Source organism: Mus caroli, chromosome 19 (assembly GCF_900094665.2).
Source record: "Mus caroli chromosome 19, CAROLI_EIJ_v1.1, whole genome shotgun sequence".
Taxonomy (NCBI): Eukaryota; Metazoa; Chordata; class Mammalia; order Rodentia; family Muridae; genus Mus; species Mus caroli.
In genome coordinates this window covers 44400296-44417985 of record NC_034588.1, presented here as the reverse complement: position 1 = coordinate 44417985, position 17690 = coordinate 44400296, and the positions used below count along the sequence as shown (strand labels likewise).

The 17690-nt window shown below is 42.8% G+C and overlaps 2 protein-coding genes across 2 annotated transcripts in view; one reads left to right on the top strand and one right to left on the bottom strand.

Annotated features, from left to right (window-relative positions):
* Cfap43 (cilia and flagella associated protein 43) overlaps window positions 1–5332 on the top strand; it is a 91800-nt gene extending 86468 nt beyond the window's left edge. Inside the window, exons 35-38 of the mRNA XM_021151404.2 lie at window positions 2893–3057; window positions 3888–3968; window positions 4577–4730; window positions 4895–5332. Of these exons, the coding sequence (XP_021007063.1) occupies window positions 2893–3057; window positions 3888–3968; window positions 4577–4730; window positions 4895–5061 (567 nt within the window). The 3' untranslated portion in view covers window positions 5062–5332. The remainder of the gene's footprint in view (window positions 1–2892; window positions 3058–3887; window positions 3969–4576; window positions 4731–4894) is intronic.
* A 1936-nt stretch (window positions 5333–7268) lies between these two features.
* Sfr1 (SWI5 dependent homologous recombination repair protein 1) lies at window positions 7269–11027 on the bottom strand. Its single transcript, XM_021152014.2, has 4 exons — window positions 10927–11027; window positions 9805–10115; window positions 8882–9274; window positions 7269–7966 (listed from the first exon to the last, which is right to left on the bottom strand). The coding sequence occupies exons 1-4, from the start codon at window positions 10937–10939 to the stop codon at window positions 7772–7774; spliced, it is 912 nt and encodes a 303-aa protein (XP_021007673.1). The 5' UTR covers window positions 10940–11027; the 3' UTR covers window positions 7269–7771.
* Window positions 11028–17690: the final 6663 nt, after the last annotated feature.

The window sequence follows — 17690 nt, the reverse complement described above, 5'->3', positions numbered from 1 at the left end:
AGACTGGGTTTTACATTTACACGTGTATTCAGAGTTCCTCGGTAGTATTTTTATCTTCTTTGTTGAGTTCCTTCTACTATCTCTGGACTTGATGAACTTCCTTTAGCATCCTTACAGAGCTGACCCACTAACACTGGATTTCCTCTGTCCACTCAGTTCCCCTCAAAATGTCTTAATCTGTCCTTCATTTTAAAATAGTCCACTCTACATTTAGAGGTTTTTTTTTTTTTTTTTTTTTTTGGTTTTTCGAGACAGGGTTTCTCTGTGTAGCCCTGGCTGTCCTGGAACTCACTTTATAGACCAGGCTGGCCTCGAACTCAGAAATCCACCTGCCTCTGCCTTCCGAGTGCTGGGATTAAAGGCGTGCGCCACCACCGCCCGGCTTACATTTAGAGTTTTGAGAAAAGGTCTTGCTACAATTGCCTAGGCTGGCCTCAAATTTAGGACCCTTTCAGATTAGCCTTCATTTCTGAAACATGGCTTTTTAAACATGATTCTTAAATTCTTGGTTGACAGGATTTTCGTGGGAGGCGGTTCTTTTCTTTTTTTGTTTCAGTATATTCTTCCTTACCTTTTCACTAGGAATATATAGCTTGCTTTCCTTTTTCTATGTTGGTTTCTTCTACCCTTTCCCTACCAAAACCATCCTGATGAGGCAGGGCTTGCTGTTCTCTCAGTGGCCAAAGGCCTTAGCTCTATAAAAGAAAAGGCTAGCTTTTCCTAAATGCTGGTTCCAATCTTGCTCCAAAACTAGACAACCGAAGTAGACTCCCCAACTTTCCACCTTTTTCAAGTGTTCTTGGTAAACATGTAGTGGAGGTTTGCAGAAAATACCATGCTTAGCCAGGTTTGATGATACCTGTAACCCCAGAACTCAGAGGCCAGGTCAAGAGATACAGTAAGTGCCAGCCTGGATTACATACCAAGATCCTGTCTCAGAAAATCTTAAATTGTTAAAATTGTAGGTTGATTAGCTGAGTAGATTACAGTATCAATAACTGTTGTAGATTATAGTATCAATAACTGTTGTAGATTATAGTATCAATAACTGTTGGTGGAAAGACTGTGACTGGAGCTTTGGCTGGAGTCAGTTAAGAGTTCTGTTTGCCCTTTGTTAACTTAAGATGTATTTAAAAACATTTCAGTGGAATGTCCAACTTGACAAGAGTTCAGATCGAGTCCTCTCTATAGATCACGTGTAAATACCTGCACATTGATTATTCCACAGATATCTACTTATGGGTAATTTTAAGCCATGAGATTGGTCGAGATAACCGAGAAAGTTAGATAGACCAAAAATAGGGAGTTTGTGTTTGCACCTCCAATCCAATTCTGAAAGGTCCAGCACAGAAGGAAACAGGGAAAGAGGTGGAGGAACTTCTAGTGAAGTAGGAAAGAAAACTAGGCACTGTTTCCTAGCTACCCCGAGAGAAGAGATGCCAAGTAGATTTGTGCAGTGTCAACTATTTGACAGGAGTGGTCTAAGTAGAGGGCTAAGGAAGGGGCACCACTCAGGAGGGGTGAGATACCAGGACATGGGGACAGAATGACACTAAGCACATCCTACAACACTGCCTGAGAGGAAGGTGGGAAAGGAGACAGGGCTCTAAAACATCGCTGCTCCGCCTTAGCACACTGGCATTTGGGATGGATTATTTGCTACGGGGGGCCACCCTGTGTAGGCTGCTTAGCAGCATCCCTGACCTCTACTCATGACATGCCAATGGCAACCTCTCTCCCCCCACCTTGCATAAACCAAAGCATCTGACCCTCGACTGGGTCAACGGCTCTCCTCAGCAGAGAAATGTTTAAACTTAGAGACTATTTTGGCTACTGAGGGCCAGATGAAACAAGCGAGCACAGGAGTAGGGTGACTGAGATACAATTTTAAAAGATGAGGGAAGGTAAGAACTGCAAGGAGTCGAGGGACCAAGCTCCGAGCAAAGGATGAATAACGGAGTAGAACGTGGCAGGGCAGGGCTTAGCTGCACGAGCATCAAAAAGAAGAGAAAGAATGGAAAATGGTAATGGGTAGTATCTGACATAAATTGATAGACTGCTTGACTGACAGACAGCCCAGGCTGGCTCAGAGATTATGTGATCAAAGCCTCCAAAGAACTAGAATTGCAGGTAGGGGCCACCACACAGGGCTATAAATTCATTTTAGAGACACAGTAATCTCATCTGATGATCTTAGGACCATCTTTATTTAAATAAATTATCCGTATTAATGTTCCTTAATTTTGAGATCATGTACTATTAAATATTTAAGTGAATTGAATAAGTATTTAATATTTTATTTGATAATAAAAGTTGGTGTTGGGCTGGAGAGATGGCTCAAGCGGTTAAGAGCACTGACTGCTCTTTCAAAGGTCGTGAGTTCAAATCCCAGCAACCACATGGTGGCTCACAATCATCCGTAATGAGATCTGACGCCCTCTTCTGGTGTGTCTGAAGACAGCTACAATGTACTTAGATATAATAATAAATAAATCTTTAAAACAAAGTTGGTGTTTAATATTTAATTTAAATGTTATTTATCTTTAACTATTTCTGAATTTCATATGGGTTATTAAATAACCTATATAAATATATTGAAGATATGAATCTATAGCCTAATATGAATAAACTGAGTAACCATTATTCCAAAATGAAGTACAAAACAGCAGGGTGTTTAAGTGTCACATCTGACATTTTTCCTTGCTACTAGCTACGAGATAGATGCTGGTATGCCTAGCCATGTTAACCACATGCTTTATCCAGGAGGATCAGCTGCGAAGACATGAAGACTTCCAAACCCATACAGGTTATCAGATAAGTCTTAGCAGCTTCAGATGGTCTGCAGTCTCGTATACAGAATCAGACCCTGACTACTCATTTTTACTCTTTTAGACTCAAGGACAAAAGAAAGTTGCTAGTATGATGGAAAGTAAAGAGGTCCACAAAGGAATCTATCAGATTGAGTGGGAACACAAGAAAATGGAGATGGAGATGGAGGACCTAAACCAGAGGGCCTGGGACATCCAGATGCTCTTCTTCTCACGAGACCGGCAGAAGGCAAGTCTTCCCTGCCCCAGCCTGTGTCCATTCTTCGAAAAGACTTACTGCCTGCCTGCATATGGCAAGCATCATATGCCAAGCCAGATCTAAGCACAAGCCAGGTGTGAGCACAGCTAAGTTCTTTTCCCTACAGGGCTTTAATTTGCTAATTACATGACTCTTTTCTTATTTCCCATCTCTCTACAGACACTCACTCAGGCTTAAAGATTTGAGTCAGTCTTTCCTGTACCTGTCTTTCCCAGTTTAGCTATTTATCTTCTTCGTCTCCTGTTTCTGCCGCTGTTCGGCCAGTCCTCCGTTTTCATTGGTTTAAGAGTAAGATGCGCTGTCTTACAATTAGCCTCTAACTAGTCTCTTGGCCCGGGGTCTCTCGTATCCTCATTCATGCTCATTCTGTCGTCCACCTACACATGCCCTCTCTCTCCCTTTCTCCCTCCCCTCCCCTCCTTTCCCTCTCAACATTAGTTTTATTATTTTTTATACTGCTGTCACATTGAATTCCTACTTGATTCTAGTAACATCTATTCAAATATTTTAAATGACACTCTTTAGCTACCAAATAAACTACAAAGTCCCTAGGTAGACAGTATCTTTCAAAGTTGAACAAATGAAAAACATTAGATCTTTGTAATGATTAGCATATAGAGAGATGAGTGTATTGATAGCTAAATAAGAGTAAATATGATAGCACAAAAGGCAAATTAATCTTAACATACAGATATTTGCTATGAAAAGCTGTAATTTTCAAAACTGTCTATAGTTACCTCAAAGAAATAGAAAACATTATCCTAACATGTATTGTGATGCCTTTTTTTCTTTTTTTAAAGTACCTAAATGAACCAAACTACGAGAATGTGATTGCCATTCAGATTGGAATAATGGAGCAAACGATCAGTGTTATAGATAAGGTCAGCCTCAAGCTTATCAATTATTCTAAAGCTAACAGACATGAACCATATGGACAAAGTAATGTTTCAGCCACGGGCTCTGACAGAAACTAACATTAACTTGATAATTTACTGATACTCATGACAATCAAGAGGTCCCCAAATGGTGTCTTTGTAACCATAGCCAGTGCTAAGACTGCAGCACTTCTCTGGATACTGGGAATAATTTATGTGGATTTGCTTTCACAGTAGTTAAATCTGAGCCACACAAGTACCGATTGTTTTCCTGGCATTTGGACTTTTGTTTTTTAATCTTAGTATCACTTAGTAACAAAACTGGTTTTACTATGTATAGCATATAAGATTAAAGGAAAGTAATTGCCAAGGTTTTAAAATGTTCATTGTTAAATTAAGACCATCTAAAAATCTTTTCTAAAGTGTGGTATTAACATTCTATCTTTTAACAAAAAAAAAAAACCCGAGTGTTTACTATGGACAGACCATCCAACAGATACAAGGGATATATACAGTATTATCTTAAGTGATGATAAAGTATTTTAAAAGTACAAATGTTTTTATAAACTTTTTTTCAACACTGTTTTGGGGTTTCATGGGAATAAAAATTTCAGAATCATAAGAAGAATGTAGAAAACTGCAAAAAGCTACTCAAGAAACTGGGAAAATACAGCAATCAGAAAGATGTTGCAAATTTCACCCTAAGCTGTAATCTACGGGAAGAACTGGTGGCCGTCTCAGAGAGACAAGACATTTGCAATGAGATAGGTGAGCTCTTTTTCTCAGTCAATCAAAGGGATTCTAACCAGTTTCCCCATAGTTGGACAACAGTCATAGCTCCCAGCATCCCCTTCGACAGGACTGACCCTAAGTGTTGCTTCTGTATGGAAAGAGGTGGTAATAACGACTTCTGTTCTCCATTTCTGGATTAGGATCTAAGCTGACCTGTGAGAAGATTGCTAGAGAACGCTACGACAACCAGCTGAAGCTGCAGAGGCTGTTGAACATCTCCAAGCAGCAAGCTGAGCAGATCTCAATCCTGCAGGCTGAAGTTGAAAGACTCAGGATGAAGACATTCCCTGCTCTCATCCCAATGTAGAGCAGAAGGCACACAACACCCAACTAAATGTCCCTTGAACAGAATCACTTGGACAGAAACTTCTTTCTCTCCTTATCAGGAAATTTAAGTAGGTCACCTCTTAGCTGCACAGTTTTAATAGTACAGTTTAGGTGGTTACTCAGCACAGTTACCTATCCTCCAGGAATAAATGAGTAAAATATTGTAAAGTGTCGCTTGTATTTATTAAAAAACAGTGGTTTTCAGCCAAGAAACACTGGATTGTAAATTATATTTCACAAACAGTCTTCCTTCCTTCCCTACTGTAACAGAACTGTTTTGTTTTGTTTTTAACCCTCAAAGGGTCCAGTAAACGTGTGCTCATTACCTTGAAATCCTTTATTCTACTTTGTAGAAAATTCTAATTCTGCAAGACAACTCCTTGGCAAACATAATCCCATCCACCCTCCCAGAGCTGCGGTCTGCTGACTCCAAGGGACATCTTCAAGATCACTTATCATTGTCTGACTCCACGTGAGAGCAATGTCCCAGTTTTCTGCAACTTATAATCTAAATTTAGGTTTAATGTACATCACCATATATAATATATACTTGAATGGGTAAAAGTAATCAAAACAAATCTTTCACTTGGGAGCATACTCCTGTAATTTCACAATCATTAGAACTGGCTGCCATTCTGGGTTACATGAGACTACCTCAAAAAAATAAAAATTCCCACTTAAGTTTGTTTTGCCTATTCTGGCATATTAGTTTTTATCTTATTTGACTTTACTCTCATCCCTAGAAGCCTGTCTTAGTTTTTTAATGAGACAGAAAGAGGGTGGATCTGGATGAGAGGGGAAGGAAGAACTAGGAGTAGAGGGAAGGGAAACTATCAGAATCTATGTAAGAGAAAAAAAAGCTATTTCCAATAAAAGGAAAAAATGAATACTTCCAGCTATCACAGATGTAAAAATAGTAGGAAAAAATTCCATTTAGAAGAAACTGACTTTCCATTAGTGCTCAGCACTTCGTGTGTCAACAGCAGGCCCAACATCTCTTTGCGGACTCTTCCTTCCCCACAACTAGAAGGATTCTAAGGTAGGTAGTTTAGATGACTTAGCAGAGAAGCCATTGGTAACACTTCTTGTAGGATTTCTAAGAGACTTTTGAGAAGCACAGAGATGGGATCAAGAGGTAAGGTACAGGCACTTTATACTTAGCATGGGATTGCCAGGTCTGTGACAACTGCAGAGTCAAGCATGGATATACTGGATTTGGTTTTGCTAGTATGTCATTTAAACGAGCTGCCTGAATACTCCCTTAGCAAAAAGACAATGTCCTAAATTTAACAGACCGATTCTGGTCTTAATGGACAAACATCCCGGGCTACTTATGGCTTATCACCAACCTTAAGAGGTGCTCCTTCCTCAGCTGCCTCAGCTTTGAAGCACGGATAAGCTGAGCTTGGAGGACAACTGCCCAAAGATCCCTTCCAGTTTAGTGGTCTGACAGATGCAAGGGCTCTAACCCACCCATCAACACTGTTCATGGTACCAACGCCTCTTAGCTTCTGCTCAACAGCAGTTATGTTCCTAAGTTTTTATAGTTCATTACTAGTGATATAGTCAATTAGGTCAAGCATAGCATGGCCTTATGTGGAGGAAGGACAGATTCACAAATACAGATGGCAAGAGGGAATTTATACATACATGTATATGGTAGGTGGGTGTGTACAGGTCTGAATCCCCTGTTGTATCAAACAGCAAGGGTTTTCAGATCAGAAGGGAAGGAGTGTGCTCAACTAAAAATGAACTTCTGGGAAGAGACTCTAGAATACTGGCCAATTAGAAACGAATCTTTTTTCTAGATCCCAAGGCAGAAATCATGAAGGCTTCAGGAATGACTGGCAGATAGAACGAGGAGGCCCCAAGGCTCTCCCTTAAAAATGTTAGCCCTTTGTCTTCCAAGTTCATACAGTAGCCACAGCAACAGCAACACTCGTTCCCCATGGGCTCATTGTAAATTCTCAGCTACTGGGCCAGCTTAGGCCACATTTTTACACATGGCTCTGGCTGAGAGCTATGAACTCAACAGACCGTTCCAATTTACATCACAGATAAAGCCACAAAGGCAATTATGAAGACCGTTCATGCCAAGAGCACCTTCGTGTAGGAAATAAGGCTATGAAGCATCCCAAGAAACAGATGTTCATTTTAGTACATGAGGAAAATGAAAGCAAACTGGAGAAAAGTGTAGACATTTAAGTTTAATTAGCTGCTAGGTTAGCAAACAGATACATTAAGCAAATGAGGCTAGGTCCATGAACTTAGGAGGGGCAGGCTACATTTATGCCACTTGAGATTTAGACATTCAACATACTACTTTCTAATACTGAATATAAAACCTTTTGCCCCCCAAATCAATGAATTACCCCTGGTTTCTAGAATTATCCAAACTTCCTTTTAAACACAATTTTAACTTTTTATACTTAAATATTTTCTTTAGCAAACATATCCAAAATACTAAGCTTCGTCTTATAATTTTGTGTCAGAATATCCCAAACTGTTCAACATTCCTCCCTCTAAGCCACAACAGCTTAGATCTTTTTTTTCCCTTTAAAACATTTCTCTTTGCATTGCCATTCTCAAAGACAATCTGTAAAGCGGCCAAGTGTACAGCTCAGGAACAGAGCACGTTTTGAGGCCCTAGGTATGATCACATCACCCAAAGAAGAGAGGGGGGAATAGCCTCACACCCCCGTAAATTCTTCTTCACTTCGATTGTAGTGCAGCAAGTTGTCGTCTATCCCGTAGAAGTCGATCAGCTCGGTGAGCGTCAGCTTCTCGTCCTCGTCCTCCGACATGATAGACTGCAGCTCACACAGCAGCCGCTGACCACACTTCCTCCACTTCTTTATTAGATTCTCTAACTCAGTCACGTCGTTCTGAAACAGAAAAAGTCAGTCAGTCATCAGATGTGGGGCTCTTAACTCACATCATCAAGGTAGCTAAATTAATGAATTAGTTCCTGTCTAACTTTAAAGGCCAGTAACACAGGTATAAAGGGCAGTACAAGCTCTGGACAGACCTTAACCTTAGAAAAGTATTATTAAATTCACGTATTAGATGTAAGAACAAACTGAGGGTCTCAATACACCATTTATATAACTATACTTTTTAAGATATGACGTTGGGTTGTGCCTAACTTCTCCATGTACTGCAAACTTCTTAAAGGTAAAAATATTCAAGTTTAAAGTATTTTCAACATTTCGCATCAGGTACATTTAGAAAAGTCCTAAAAATTCAAAACCACATATAAGACATGCCATTCTGTCACTTACTCCAGTTTTGGGATAAAATGAGGTGTTACGTGGGTAAGAACTACAAAGATAATAAATGTCTCCTTCTAGACATCCATGTTCTATTTTACTCAACGTGTGTGAGCTGAAACCTAAAATCCGTTTTCTCAAATAAAATGCCTGACATTTAGGCAGGATCGTTACTGAAAGTACAGCACTTTGCATTCTGTGGTCCATTTTTAGTTCTAACGCCATCCCTCTCTGTTCCCACTGCATCTTCATTGCACCCCTCACACTTCTCATCTTGCTACTGGCTAGAAATTAAGGCCAAAACGCTCCACCTGTGCATTAAACAAAACCCTAAGCTTTTAAGTTTTACCTGGTGTTGAAGGGGTTCCTCAGCCTCACTCTGAACCAACTACTTCCATTTCAGTCAAAGCTCTTGTAACGCGGGTTTCTGGTTTTCTGGCTGACTGTTTATCAAACTAAAATGTATCTCCAATTTTAGAAACTACTGCAATTTATGTAAAAATGATATAACGGTTCTAAAATCCTTCTTACCTTTATTCTATACATCTTGACTAACTTTAACCTCCGAAGAAGGTCTTCCTTCTCTTCAACCTGCCTGATCAATCTTATTTTTTCTTGTTTTAATTTTTCTCTAACGGCCGCATTCTCAGACTCCTTTGGGAGGGCATTAGATGACCCAGTATCCGGCGACTTAGATTCACACGTGGTTTTCTCCTCTGAGCTCTTTTCTCCAGGCTCACTGTCTTTGTTTTTCAAGCTTTCTTGGGCCTTTGAACAACTTTCTTCCTTTGAAGATTCTCCTGGTTCTGAAGGGGTCTGATTATTTTCGTCACTCTCTACCTTCATACGCTTCACCACACTACAAAATGAATGAGATGAAGATCTTGCTTTCTTTAACCTCTCTTTAGGTGTTCCACTCAGAGGCTGAAAAAGACACAAACATCAAAAATGTTAAGGATACATTCTTGTAGTAAATCGATCTATTAAAAATAAAGGCTATATGCTTCTATGATAGGTACAATGGATGGCTTTCTGTTTCCACAAATCTCATGCAAGCATCACCAATGTCTCTAATATCCAGAGGCTACCTATAGTCTTACTTTAGCAAGGTTAACTAAAATAGGACTGAGACACTTCGCCTGCCACTGGCAGCTAGTATTTGCCTGATAATACTAGAAATGCTTCAGAACTATAAACTAAGGAGAAGACCTGCTACCAAAGACGTCCCCCTAAGAAATACTGTACAGATTCAAGTTTCCTTGGTTTGGAGCATCGCAGTAACCTCATAAGAAATTAAACAAAATGAACTGATTCAAGAAGAAAATCTTGGCAGTTAGAAAGGTATGAGCTACACATTAATTCACACTCCAGTATCCTTAAAACCGGCACTATCAGAATACTTTGGAACAGACAGATGGGGGTGGGGGATAGAGGACAACACAAGATATCCATACTTGTTTTCCTGAACTATTCGAATGGGGTGATGGTGGATTCTCCCTGGTCTGAGGAGTGGCAGGTGAAGTCGGGGGTGATGGTGGATTCTCACTGGTCTGAGGCACATCAGGTGAAGTCGGGGGTGATGGTGGATTCTCACTGGGCTGAGGGGCAGGTGAAGTCGGGGGTGATGGTGGATTCTCACTGGGCTGAGGAGCGACAGGTGAAGTCGGGGGTGATGGTGGATTCTCACTGGCCTGAGGAGCGTCAGGTGAAGTCGATGCTGAATCTGATGGGTTTTCCATCTTGGAAGTGAACTCCTGATTTCCTTCTGAAAAAGAAAAGACACGAATGATAATCAAATTAATTATCTCAAAACAGACCTCAATTTTTCTGAACAAAATTTTCTTCAGTGAACACCAAAAAAGTCAGCCATTTCTTCCAATTATATGTAGCTATAATTTATTCTAATCCTTCTCATAGTTTTCCATTTACCTTTCCACATGGGGAAGTAACCCAGTTTTGTTTCTTTCACGACAAATAAACCAGCTAGTATCTCATTGACTTTCATTTTTTCCCTACAAAACATCCCCAAAAATTTGTGTTTCAGGAAGTGGAGCTATACCTAGTCAAGAATTTTCATCTTTGTTATAATTTCGTAAATAAAAGCTATACAGCCTGAATCTTGAATCTTAAAAGCTTTGCGCCTAGAACCAAGTTCTGAGGTGTCAGAAAGCAGCATCTGCCCCTTTGGGTTTACTACGGTCAAAGACTCCGCCCTCCTCCCCCAACCCCGCCCATCTTTTCCACCAAGCCCCGCCCCTCTCCACCCCGCCCCCTCCCCCTCCCTCCTCACCACAGAAAGCCCTCCCCCCGACCCCCGCGCCCCACTCAGCTCCCCTCTTTCCCCACCCCGTCCCCATCACAGAAAGCGCGCTCCCCCGCTCCCTTCTCTTCAGCAACCCCGTCGCCCTCCTTCTCCATTCCTCCTCTCCTCCGCCTCCCTCGCCACAGAAAGCCCTCTACCCCACAGAGCAGGAGTCCGAGCTCCCGCGACGCCGGGCGGGGAGAGCTTCTCCGTCAGATACCCAGACACCCGCAGGCCTGCCGCTCAGGCCAGCCCCAGGGAGAAAGCTCAGTACCTTCCTCAGCCATGCTCACAGCGGCGACACAGCGTACACACAACCAGCGGAGCGCCCGCAGCCCACTGACCTCGCCCCGGGGGCGGAGCCTCACCGGAGGAGAGACGTACGATTGGCTAGGCTTGGCCGGAGCAGGCGGATGTGCTCCGTACAGCTCCGACTGCGCGTGCGCGGCGGGCCGCGGGCCTCGGCCACGGGGCGGGGCGGGGCCCGGCGGGAGGCGGGCGCGGCTCGTGATTGGCAGGGCTGGCCGGCGCGCTCCAGGGCTCGGCTACGCGCGCGCGGCCGCCAGCCGTGGGGTGGCGTCCATGGAAAAACCGATGTTAGGCCCCTGGAGGGGCCTGAGGGGGGCGCGCTTCCGCTCGCCACTGCCTTTGGGAGTTGCGGTGCCAGCTGCCTTCCCGAGCAGCTTCCCTGGTGGGGTTGGGGCGGGGTGGGTATCGTCAGGGTGGCGCGCCCGAGAGCACCGCCCTCTGGCAGCGCTCGCCCCCTGGCAGGCTCGGCTTTCCCCACCGCAAAGGCTTTTCCTCCTCAGACGTGGCAGGGCCGGAAGCCGCGGGGCCCGCTCGGCTCCCTGCTGGATCGGAGTCTATGCGGGTGTCTCTGCACAAGCAGTAGAGGGCATCCCCAGCCTGCCTTGCGGACTCGCCCCCTTATTTTGGTCTGTGCCCACCTCTGCTTGGCTTCACATGTTTTGGTCAAATCTGAGAAAAAAAATAACCTAAGGAAGTGTATTACGGCGCAGAACAGGAAGCGGGGTGCGGTCGATCCGACAGGTTCGGACTAGATATTTGAGAACTAAACCCCTTGCTTGATCCTGGGGGGCCCCCGGGAGGCCCCTTGCTAGACCCTGGCTCGACTCCTGAGATGCCCCTTGCTAGGCTCTGGGGGGCCCCCGGGAGGCCCCTTGCTAGACCCTGGCTCGACTCCAGGGATGCCCCTTGGTAGGCTCTGGGGGCCCCCGGGAGGCCCCTTGCTAGACTCTGGGAGGCTGCACGGCCTTCTAGAGTTCAGGATGTCCTGTTGCTATGCAACAGCAAAATGAACTAGCTTGGGTGGAGCCCTGGATGTAGAGAAGTTGAGCTAACTTGTGAGTCACTGGGAAGTTTGTAACAGGGGACAGCTCTCTTTCCGAATATCTGCTAATAGTAGCTCTAAAGTGACTCGAGAGAAGTGATTAGACTCCTAGGCAGCCAGTTAATAAATACAGAACCTAAAGGAACTTAATGAGGTGATTAGATCTGCAGATGTTGCAATTGCCTAGATTAGAGACCTGGCACCACAGTTTTTTATTTGTTTTGTTTTTGTTTTGTGCTATGGCGTGTAGTGTGGCCATGGACCTCAGGTCGATGGCTTGGTAAATGAAAACAATATCCACCTCCTAGAGACAGGGAAATTCAATGATAATGTATGAGAGGCAGCTAGAGTCATGCAAAACACCAAAGGAACATTTAACAGCTGTAGTCAAGCATATTCGCCATTGCCTAATTGACTTAAAGCGATGTATCACAAGCTTTTATCCCTTACCTTTCCCAAAAGCACCGATTTTTAAAGAGTGCTACGATAGCTAAAAGTCCACACAACTTAAGCCATAAATACCAGAAATCTTCAAGCCTTCACATATGACCATGAATAAATTAATGTTCCACTCCTAAAAGTTTAAGAAACAGCAAGAACAGAATTCATTACTTAGGGACAGGGGGTTGTTTTGTTTGATGGTGTTTTAAGACAGGGTTCCTCTCTAACTCCCCTGGTTGTTCTGGACCTTGCTTTGTAGCCCAGACTGGTCTGGAATTCACAGAAATCCTCCTGCCTCTGTCTCCTGAGTGCTGAGATTAAGGGGAAGGCAGTAGAATGCATGATTTTATGATACAAGTGTTACTCACCAACTCCCAGATCAATCTGTGCAATCATTTCTTCTCATTTTTTCCTTCATATGAGTTCTCTCATTACAAAAAAGGGCAGACTTACTTGCCCTGACACTTGAAGCACAAAGCACACTTCATATTCAGATACCTTGAGGCGTAAGGGTGAGTTGTTTTTATAAGTCTAAAATCAGCTGCTCCCAAATTCTTTTGTTATGACAGCCTAATCTTAGAGCTGTGCTTTTACTGACTACATAAAGGAAAACAACATCTTGCCTTGCAAATGTTCTGGCTTGTTTTTATATGAAACTGATGTATTAAAATAAGACTGGCCAAGCTTTCCAAGGACCTCTGAACTAGCTCTCAGGAAAACCTGTTAGCTCGGAAATGTGTGTCTGTTGGCCGTTCTCTCTTCTGTGTGCTGTAAGTGTCAATGGTCTTCCCATATGTCTGTGTGCTGTAAGTGTCAATGGTCTTCCCATATGTTTGTATTTTACTTACCATACTCAATTTAATGCAAAAGATCTGGAATATGTATAAATTGCCCCTACACAAATGGAGACACAGCTCTGTGATAGGATGCTTGCCTGCCATTCATGAGGCCCTGGGTTCGACCATTAGCTCTAGGGTGGGCGACGGGGACTAGAAGTAACCATTATAGTTTCCATGTGTCTTTAGAGAAATATTTTCATGTCTTTAGTGACCTGAAATCTATTTGCCTACAAAGAGTTTGGTATTTGTCACAGAGGACATTTTTATTTTCGTATGAAATTTTCAAGTAGTAAAAAGTGCTTCCTGGTGAGCCAGAGAACAAAGACTCCTTACCCTACCACAGAGAACAATGGGAGACTTGTCCTAGGATTCAGGGATAATAGTAATTAATTTCATCCGAAGTCAGACTTTCTCTGTGTTTTTCAGTTTCTTCAATTCCCAAGGCTACCGTTGACTCCATTATTATTCACCAGGGAGTGGTAAAATGTGTCTTCCATTCAAACTGATGATGGGTGATGACACGGACCTGGAAATCTTTATGAGGGTTTGGTTTTATTATTCACTTTTAAGTGTAAGAAAACAATATTATATAGTCTTTCTCCCTCTCCCTCCACCATGCTCCCTGCCCCTCTCTTTTTTCCCTCTGCAACCATAAAGGTATTTTAAGCACAGTTGAAATGTTCAGTCGATTTCTTTTTCTTCTAACCTTGCAGTTTTGGCATTTTTTTTATATCCTAGCATGAACTTAGGATAATTTATTTCATAGACTTTTCTATATTGACAGAAACTTTGTCTCATGAAGACATAGCTAGTATCCAAAGGATTTTTTTTTCCTTAAGATATAAACACTTGTAAAGCTATGAGTACAAACCATTTAGGTGAAGAATTAAATAAAACCCACATGATAAAGTTGATTTGCAGCACAAAAAGAATTCAGTAGGTTTTCTTAACTATTTACTCAGACATTTTCTTACTGTATGTAAATGGAAAAACACCTTCAAAAACTCTTGTCTAGGTTTCTCTTGCCAGTGGCATCTTACAGACCTCTGCATGGTACAGAGGTGTTCAGGGGCATCTTACAGACCTCTGCATGGTACAGAGGTGTTCAGGGGCATCTTACAGACCNCTGCATGGTACAGAGGTGTTCAGGGGCATCTTACAGACCTCTGCATGGTACAGAGGTGTTCAGGGGCATCTTACAGACCTCTGCATGGTACAGAGTTGTTCTATTGCTTTGTCAGTTCTTAGTTTCCTTTTGAGAATAATTAACTCTGTGTTGTTTCTTGTTCTTTCTCTGTTGCCTAATGAATTCTCATGGGGACTTCAAGAATGTGTGGTTAAATTACTTCTTAAAAAAGATTTATTTATTTTATGTATATGAGTACACTGTTGCTGTCTTCAGACACACCAGAAGAGGGCATCAGATCCCATTACAGATGGTTGTGAGCCACCATGTGGTTGCTGGGTATTGAACTCAGAACCTTCGGAAGAGCAGCCAGTGCTTTTAACCGCTGAGCCATCTCTCCAGACCCATGATTAATCTACTTTTAGAGATTATCAAATACCATAGGTGACCTCTGTGCTCTCTCCAGATATGTATATATATATATATCTTCAGCTATATCAACCATCAAAGAATTGTATTTTAAACCACAAGACGAAAGACCCTTCATTATTTTAGGCATCCGTAAGACGTTTGCCTCACTAAATAGGATGGGTACCTAGAGTGAGGAGATACCATGATGAGGGTCGAAACCATTAGTGTGACAAAACCTTTCCAACACCAGACACCTGGAAAAGCTTCTGCTAACTTAGTGCAGATTAACGAACAAAAACCTAACGAGATCCCTTCACAGGAAGTTGCTGCGTTTGCGTCCTACCAGATCTGGAGTTTTGTCAAGTCCATTACAGACTAGAGACACAGAAGTCTGGGATTCACTGCTGCTGCCAGGTATGCTGCTCCCTCAGAGAAAATGGAGTGATTGGGGTGATGAAGGAGGGGGGCTGTGTGGGATGAGAAAGGGGTGGTGGTGGCAGGAGTGTGAGGCTATGAGAAGAGAGAATAAAGGTGTTGCTCAGAGCCACTTCTTTCTCAGATTTTTATTCACTCAGAAATGTCATCCCTGCATTCATCTGAGGAAAAAAAAAGCATCTGGTTACCCTAAATTCACATATTTGATCCAACACTCTATATCCTCAAAGCTTGCCGAGGTGTGAAAGAGTGGAACCCAAGCAGCAGCAAGATCGAAAACGTGGTAGAGTGGCCTCTTACCTCCCATTTCCTGTTTCCCCTTCCAACTAAGAAAGTCCCCAATAAATGTCTACCCTCAGGACTGAAACAGAAATGAGAGGCAGGGAGAGAAGACTGAACTGGCATGTTTACCAGCGCATCAAACAGACTTCAAGACTGTGAAATTATCACGGGAGCTGCTCTTTCTCAAGCTTCAGTGTGGTTAAAGATGATTATAAGACAAGTCCTGGTGCTCAAGGGTTTGCAGCTGGGGCTTGGGCAGACTCACGTCTTCATTCATCTTTCTGCTTCCTAGAGTCTACCCGCTGCTCTTTCCTGCTCTATGTCCAGGCCCTATAACTTGTCAGTGATGTTAACTCGCGTTCTGGCCCCATTACATTGCTGGTGCTATCAGTAAATAAAACACAAGTTTAATGATGGTCCTGGTGGCTCAGAACTGATATGACCTCACTAATTTTTTGATGATAGATAAATATTGTTGACACAAAAACATAGTTCTTAGCCGGGCGTGGTGGCGCATGCCTTTAATCCCAGCACTCGGGAGGCAGAGGCAGGCGGATTTCTGAGTTCGAGGCCAGCCTGGTCTACAAAGTGAGTGCCAGGACAGCCAGGGCTACACAGAGAAACCCTGTCTCGAAAAACCAAAAAAAAAAAAAAAAAAAAAAAAAAAAAAAACCATAGTTCTTATGTCACGGGATAAGAAATAATTTGTTTTGGACCCAAATATGAGTGGCAGTTTCCAAATACCATGGTCAGCTCTAACCGTTAGTCAATCTTCTCTGTTGAGTGTCTAATGCAGTTGTAGCTCCTGGACCCCTGGACTTCAGTTAACAGCTTTATGGAAAAAAAAAAAAAAAAAAGCACAGGATAGAACCCTTACCTGGTCCTCCAGCTTTACCCAGCTACTGGGCTTCTGTTAACACAACATGAACAAAGATGATACTTTGCCTTCAACCATGCAACCCTCTAACTCAATCTCTAATTAGTTCTGCTTCTTGCTCATGGCTTCCCTTCTAGCTACTGTGACATTGTCTCTCAAGCACCTCCAAGGTCTCACTTCCTCCAAGTCCAGTGTTCTTTCTTCACAGGCACTTTCTGCCCCATCTTAACATCAAGGAACGGGCCACTGAAAGAACTCTTCCCCAACGTCCAGCCGCACAAACTCAGAGATGGACAGTGACATCTCTACATGGTCCCCTTGCTCTGTCGGGACTTCCCAGTCTACACCCTTCTAGGAATGCTGGATGTTGGAAATATAGCGTCCCTGCTGCCCACGGTGAAGGTCCAAGGTGAGGAGACCACAGGGCCAGTGCAGGAGAGGCCCAGGAGGAAGTTTGGATTTCTCAAGCCTTTGGTCTGTCATATTAGCAGTCACCATTCCCAGATGTTAAGGAATATAGATTTGGGCTTGTAGATTAGCAGGCAGCTAATCACATACACATGCTAGTTAAACAAATTCCTATGAAACTACAAATTACAAGCTACACGTGAGATTTAAAAAAAAAAAGAAAGAAAAGAAAGAAAAGCCAGCCTCGCTGTGGATTGGCATCCTCTGAAATGCCTTCCTAGCCCAACTCTGGGCTACTGAAACGGAGTTTTTGAACTTGTGTGCACACGTTTGAGATTTTTGTAAAGCTGCCAAATCTGCAGTACAACAATAATTAGCATAAGGCTTGTGTAATTAAACTACACCGAAAGGAATGAATTTGAATCTTTGGCAAGATGCTCTCTTAAAGAAGAAGGAGGAAGTGGGGAGAAGGGGGAGGGGGAGGAGGCAGAGGAGGAGTAGCATCATAGGTTCATAGTTTCCTCAGGGCCACTATCCACAGGTTGGATCAGGGTGGCCCTGTGTCATTCCAATAATTCCCCACAGGGACAGTTTCTCTTCAGGCATTATTTTTAGGCAATGATTTTCAGAATGGGTCATTCAACTCATTTTAAAAATCAACGTCACCCTGTCTGCTGTGAATACTTCCTATTTTTACAATGTAAAAGACTCTGTCTTATCATTTTTTTTCCTTCCTCATGATACAATTAAGCTTCCCAGAACAGATAAAGAACATTTATTCTAGAAAAATAAGTGCAAGGATATCAAACAGGAGGTCGAGTGAACTGGCACCTGGTGACTTGGTTTTAATGAGTGAAAAAAAAAAAAA